Genomic DNA, 6,493 nt, shown 5'->3' with positions numbered 1-6,493 from the left:
ACAATGAGGAGTATACTGAAGGGTGCCACTCAGCAACGCCCCCTGTCCCTCTCTACTCTGCGAGAGCAGACACATTTTCAACTCTCAGTGAAACGAATGTTGTCCATTATGATAAGGGTGATGGTGATAAAACTCCTGATGGTACAGATGAGTCTCCTGATGTTTGTATCGATCAGCAGCAGTCTGTCAGGTTGGGGTCATTACCTTTCGACGATTACCTTTCACCTTCTGATGCTGCGGCATGAGAAAATACAGTTGCTTCTGTACAAAATAATGTTAGCACCAACAGTGTTTTTAATCTCAGTTTTCTTAACAACCATCAGTCTTCGGGTGACGCTTTGTTAAGCGAACAAAGTTTGAGGGAGACACCCGCACCTCTTCGCAACACAAGTGCACCATATTTTTATCCCGCTCCTTCAGAAGGTGATAGTGATTATGATAATAATAATAATGATGATAATAATGATAATAATGATGATGATAATAATGATGATGATGATGATAATAATGATGATGATAATAATAATAATAATAATAATAATGATAATAGTGTTGTTGATAATAATGAACCTCAGGAGGATATTTCCGAGGAGCACCCAAAGGGAAATAATCTCAAGGTGAAAGACTCGGAAGAATCCAGGAAATTTAGATTAATTGAACGTTATATTGCATCATGTGTCCCTCCCCCACTGCCTCCGTCAACCGGAAATCACCTTGAGAATGAAAACATTGCTGTTCGTCGCTCCAAAGAAGCGAGGCGATGAATGTATTGACAAGAATGGTGTTGAGAAGAATGATTCACCATTGTGTTTTTTGTGTGTGAGAGTGGTCTGATGGACATGAGTGGAGTTCTCTGCAAAAATAGAAGAAAATACATTTATCAATGAGAGGGCTTGGTTGTGCATTCCTGTGAGTTGATATTACTATGTATTACGGCATCTAGGAATTAGGGAGCTGAGTGCGGTATTTTTTTTGGGAGACCTTTGCCATTGATTGAGTCAAAACAAGGGATATGTATGTGCATTACAGGCACAGGTAATGGTGAGAGTCATGTTAGAATGAGAATCTACATTAAACGAATCCTTTCGCTACTGCTTGTTGTAAATGGTGATATGGAGATAACATTGATAACAGCTATGAGGAGGATTGTAACTGCAAAACAAATGTGAAGAGAGGTAGGGAACAGTGATGAATGGAATGAAGAATAACGGACTTCACTGGAGTCATTGGTGTGGAGAGAAAAAAAAAAAAATAGTACACGAACAATATCACACGCTGAATGGAACGATTATGACAATAAAGAATGATCGTGAGAAAAGTTTTTCAACACAATAATGAATGCTAATATTGCATGGACAAACAATGGCATCTTGTTTTGCATCGTGTTTGAGTTGCTTGTATTATTTATTATGAGCTACTGGGATTGCACCATCTGCAGAAACGTGATTATTTGATGTTGATATCTTTGTAAACTGTGTTGACATCTTCTGTTGTAATTACGCTTGCAGAATAGTCAGTACTATCGTTAATAATTTACGACCTCTGCAATGGTGTAAATACCACCACAAAGGAGTGAGCTCATATGAAGATCAAAAAGTGTGTGTAGGAGGTCATTATGCATCAAAAACAAAAACACTCTTCAGTGAAAGAGAACTCTGTGAGATGAGAGTAAACCAAACATTGTATAAATAAAAAGAGAAAAAAAAACAATAAATAGATAGAAACGTTTTTTTTGTCGTATGTTTTTTCCCTTTCTCTGTACCTTTACTTTGATTGCCATGGAGTAGTTGACACTCCACACACAATCATATTGTTTTCTGTATTCCGATAAAATGAAAGGGAAAAAAGGAAAAAATAAAATATTCCACTGAAGTGCCACCTGAATGACACAAAAGAGGAAAAAAAACGAGACACAAATGGTTGGGATATGAACCTAATAATAAAGGAAAAAATGACAATAAATTATATATTTTATCTTTTTTTTTTTTTAATTACTGTTGTATGGTGTAAACATCGGTATCACAGTAGTGTCAAACACTGAGAATGATGGTAAAGTGGGAAAATGTGAATACACCAAACAACATGAAGTATTATTTTTATTTTTGTAGATGTGTAATAGTGAACTTGGTATTTGAGTTCCATTTTTTCTTTTTATTTGGGGATTGAGAAATCGTCAACATGGTATTCTTTTATATGTTTTTATTATTATATTTTCGTTTTGTTTTTCAATCATCGTTACCCAACACCAACTTTCTTTTCCTCGTCTTGAAGAAAAATGAGAAACCTTTTGGCACACCTGTTTGTGAGTTAACTTGGATGTAAATCAAAGAGATGGTGACAGTAAAATTAGGGAAGTATATTCCTTATTGTATTTACTTTATTTGATTCTCTCTCTATATATATGCCTACTTTTCTTTCCGTTCTATTATGTTTTTTTTTTGTTTTTTGGCCCCTGAATATGATGAGGGGGTAATTCTGTAGGATTCTCTTCCATGGTTAACGTCAACTCATTTGCTGTGCTCAGCCCAGAGTGTGAAAGAGGGAAAGGGAGAGCATCAGAGTGAGTGTAAAAGGAACAAAAAAAAAGGGTGTGTAATGTGTATGTGTCTCTCTTTCTCTATAATTTCCTTGTTATTTTAGGCAGATAATAGTAAAGTGAACAGGAGTAAGACATGGTAATGGTGCAGCAGTGTGTGTGCTCCTTTACGAGTTCATTTGTAGTTGAATAGACAGAACGGCCTGTAAAGGGGAATATGGTCTGTTTTATTATCAACAATGGGAGTGTTTGATGGTGTGTAAGTGAATGCACTGGAGTGGATCAAAGGATTGATATTGAATATGAGGGATGTGATTTGTGTCACCTCTTGTACGCCAGTAAATATGTGTTAGTGTGTTTATTATGTCACTCTGAATGGATTGTGTTTCCATTGATATGATGTTGGCAATTGGGCCCTCTGTCTGCGCATTTGTTTCTGGTTTGCTATGGAAATGGTGAGGCTGAGTTGTGCTCATTCTAATGGGAGTATACACCGCCGTGGTGGGGGACAGTATTTGGAACTGGGGAATCGCAATCAAACGGCAGCAGAACAAGAAATACACTGGACACCCCAATGGGGTGTGGAACAATAATAATGATGAAATGGGACAGTTATTTAAAGAAGAGGGAATAGAAGTATAGTGGATTGGAGAATAACTTTCCATATACATATACATATTTATTTATTCTGGTGCATTTGCATGTAAGAGTCTTTGATGGAACTGCAGTTGGTACTCTGCTTCCCTCCCACACATATATACACACACATTATCTCCTCATTGGGATACTGAATTTCTCAGTTGTGTGTGTGACACCTTGTTTCATTCACCTGACAGGTGTTGTGCCTATGTGCAGCCATAAATTCATTTCGTACACTATTGCTCATCCGATTGGGATTTGCAAGGACATTTTGTTTTGCCTTTCTGATGTCTGTGGTATTCTTGCAGATTGTGGTTCCAGGCTGGTTGGTAATCAGTGAGGGTTTGTTTAAACAATTTTAGGCCTGTTACTGCACTCTCTCGTTTGTTTTGTCTCTCTGCTCTTTTTTTACCTTTCATTGTGATTTGTTGTTGCAGAAGTGACACTGCAATCAACAGAAAATCAAAAAATGCAGTGAGAGAAAAAGGAGTAGAAGTAAAAGAGAGAATGGAGTTTCGTTTGATTAGTGAGAAGATTGATGTCACTGTTAAAGAACATATACATGATGAAGCCATGCCTAGAGAGGACCTAAAGTTAATGAATGTTGATCCACCTCTAGCAATGCAAACAACACTGTGGGGTGTGTGTCGACCAGGGTGAATATTGTACGTCACAGTCAAGAGAGAGTGTTACCGAGTGGGACTATATTCTCACAGTGGTAGTTAAACTGATCGACTTATTCCATTATTATTTTGAAAGCATAAACATTATGGATTTCAATGAAAATAATGGGGTGGGTCTCTCTCTCTGTGTGTTGAAGGATTCGGTGTGGAATTGAAAAGAGCCTACCCACCGCAGCTATTGACATGGAAGACTCTGGGAAAGAGTTCTGCATAGAAAAAAAAAAATATGATAAATCTTATTCTTGACTACTGGACCCCATGACACTCATCTCTGAGGAAAGGGTGAGTGGGGAATGTTTTGTATTTATGCAAACAAGTAGAGGTGATATTTGTCTGGCGAATTGCTTAGGAATGGCCTGGAGAAATCTTTTGGCGACCGTGTAGGGGCCATTTGGGGACCCACACAATGTGCACAGATTGAGACCCCTTGAATCAAGAGGTCCTTTTCTATTTCATAATGCCTCTTCTGCCAACCGATGGGTCGTAGTGGTAAAGAAGATCACCCAATGTTTGCGTAATTCCCTTTTGGGATGGGTGTGTCTGCGTGAAAGAAACTTTCACTCCAAAAAGAAGGAGCATTTCCATCATTTTAGCAAAGAAGAATAGCGAGCCCCTAAAGCCTGTTGAGGGTTTGCGTTTTTTTTCTTTTCCCATCTCTCTACAAACGGATGGGCACGGATCCAGACATACAACTATTGCTCTCTTTTCCCCTTCGTGGGACTAGAGGGTAATGCCCTAACCCATTTAACGTTGTGTCCACTCTACGGTGTGTGTGGGCATATTCTTTTCCACATTGAAATAGAAGTAACAATGCTGCTCTACGGTGGTGCAACTCCTTTGGTGCACTTTGTATTTTTCACTTGAGTTGTGTTTTCTAGTGCGCAGAGTGTGATGCAAAATAAAATAAAGTTTATGTTCCTCTTTTTGTGAATAGTCAGTGTTGTTGATCTTTTCCATATTATTGCAGACTGGTAGTGGTGATGATGAGAGGAGTAGTATCGAGGCAATGCGAAGACGAAAGTGTGTGTTGTCTGTTGCGCTGTCGCCTCTCTTGCGGTGGTTTTCTCTAGTGCCTGAAGGGGAAAGGAGGGGAGATGGTAGACCTCACCAGGAGACCCTTTGTTAATGTTAACATTTTTGTGCATGATGGGAGGGGGAAATTATCAAAACACAACAGATATTCTCACTCTGCGTGGCGGGAAAGTGTTTTAAACTATTCTGCCACTTGCCGCTTCCCAAGGGAGGCTCTCTCTTGAAACAAGGGGAAAACTAATAAAAATATTTTCTGTTTCTCTTTTTGTTTTTTCTTGCGCTTTATGGGCCCGGCAAAGAAGAAGGTAAATTACATTAGGTATACTTTTACTTGGTACGCCGTCATTGCACCTTGAATCCTTTGGAATTCCAATGGAAATTACGAAGAAAAGATGAGGAATTGTTGGGGATTTGGCTCCCCCGTTGGTTTTATTTATTCCTCTTTTGGTGTTGGATGTTGTTTGGCTTCCTCACTCTCTTTTTTTTTTTTGGGTGCAATTAATAAATGGGGTGTGTGGGTGATGGCCGTTGTTCTCTTTCCTCAGTGGAATTTCAAAAGGGTGATGCCATGATGATTTCAACATGAATTGTTCAAAGAGTGAGGGGAATGGATCCCATTCTCCTTCACAGTGTCGCTCTTTATTGTTGGCCTCGCTGTGCGGGGTGTCGGCCTGGCGGATCAGACCCCCAGCAAACAATAAAAAAAAAGATAAATGGAGAAAACCAAAACAATACAAAAAGCATTGGGTTTGAGAATTGGGAGTTGTGAAATAAAAGAAAATGAACACCCAAAGAAAACACAAAACGGACACGCACTTCGACATTCCCCTACGACAAAGGAACTTCCCAACGACACGCGTGATGGGTAGCGGGCTTTCCCACGAGCGCGAATTCTTGGGAACAAGAGTGCCAGAGGGGAATTGTTTTCTGTTAAGGGTGATGTGGATTTTGGTGGGGAAAATTTGTGGAGGGAAAAAATTATTATGATTTATTCGTTTTATATATAAACTCTGAAAGGGCAAGCGGGCATGATCGCATTTAGTTTGCTGCAGCGCTAATGTCTATTTCTTGCTCTCATGTTTTTTCTGTATTTCCATACAAACTGATGGTCCAAGTGTTTGCTTCGGTTGTTTCTCGTTTTTGATTCTATCGGGATCGTTCTTTTTGTGCCCTCCCATCGCATCCCTGTATATTTTTTTATTTTTATTTTTGCTTTTCCATCCAGTGAACCGGCACGCGCTGCTTGGGCATCCCGAAGCCGTGGATGCAGTCTTTGCCACGTTGTCTTCCGGCCTCCGATCATGAGACCGTCCTTCACCTCATACAAATGAGCTGAAACAGCAGCAGCATTCTTCAAATGCTTTTTTTGTATTCATTTTTCTTCTTTGTTATTACTTTGGCCTTGCGTTTTTTCTTTCCAATTTTTCCTTTATCTTGCGATGAAGTTTTTTTTTGTTTTTTTGCAAGCCACGATTGTGTAATACCAAACGTTTTTTCTGAAAGCTTGCGATAAGAATGGCAAAGCCTTACTTTTTGGAACTACAGATTTATGGGTTTTGGTAAACCAAATTCTATTTCTTTTATCTTTACAGTCTGCCTAACA

General features: G+C 39.1%; 4 protein-coding genes across 4 annotated transcripts; 1 reads left to right on the top strand and 3 right to left on the bottom strand.

Annotated features, from left to right (window-relative positions):
- Positions 1 to 3: 3 nt before the first annotated feature.
- Positions 4 to 345, top strand: TM35_000141030 (uncharacterized protein; the record flags this gene model as incomplete). Its single annotated transcript, XM_029025548.1, has 1 exon — positions 4 to 345. The coding sequence occupies one exon, from the start codon at positions 4 to 6 to the stop codon at positions 343 to 345; it is 342 nt and encodes a 113-aa protein (XP_028882958.1).
- A 2,424-nt stretch (positions 346 to 2,769) lies between these two features.
- Positions 2,770 to 3,201, bottom strand: TM35_000141020 (uncharacterized protein; the record flags this gene model as incomplete). Its single annotated transcript, XM_029025547.1, has 1 exon — positions 2,770 to 3,201. The coding sequence occupies one exon, from the start codon at positions 3,199 to 3,201 to the stop codon at positions 2,770 to 2,772; it is 432 nt and encodes a 143-aa protein (XP_028882957.1).
- Positions 3,202 to 3,411: 210 nt separating this feature from the next.
- TM35_000141010 (uncharacterized protein) lies at positions 3,412 to 3,750 on the bottom strand (the record flags this gene model as incomplete). Its single annotated transcript, XM_029025546.1, has 1 exon — positions 3,412 to 3,750. One exon carries the CDS (start codon positions 3,748 to 3,750, stop codon positions 3,412 to 3,414), a length of 339 nt encoding a protein of 112 aa, XP_028882956.1.
- A 926-nt stretch (positions 3,751 to 4,676) lies between these two features.
- On the bottom strand, positions 4,677 to 5,003 carry TM35_000141000 (uncharacterized protein; the record flags this gene model as incomplete). The annotated part of the gene is made up of 1 exon (XM_029025545.1): positions 4,677 to 5,003. One exon carries the CDS (start codon positions 5,001 to 5,003, stop codon positions 4,677 to 4,679), a length of 327 nt encoding a protein of 108 aa, XP_028882955.1.
- Positions 5,004 to 6,493: the final 1,490 nt, after the last annotated feature.

Source organism: Trypanosoma theileri (assembly GCF_002087225.1).
Source record: "Trypanosoma theileri isolate Edinburgh chromosome Unknown TM35_Tth_14_V1, whole genome shotgun sequence".
Classification (NCBI taxonomy): Eukaryota; Euglenozoa; class Kinetoplastea; order Trypanosomatida; family Trypanosomatidae; genus Trypanosoma; species Trypanosoma theileri.
This window is presented reverse-complemented; position numbering and strand designations above follow the sequence as displayed.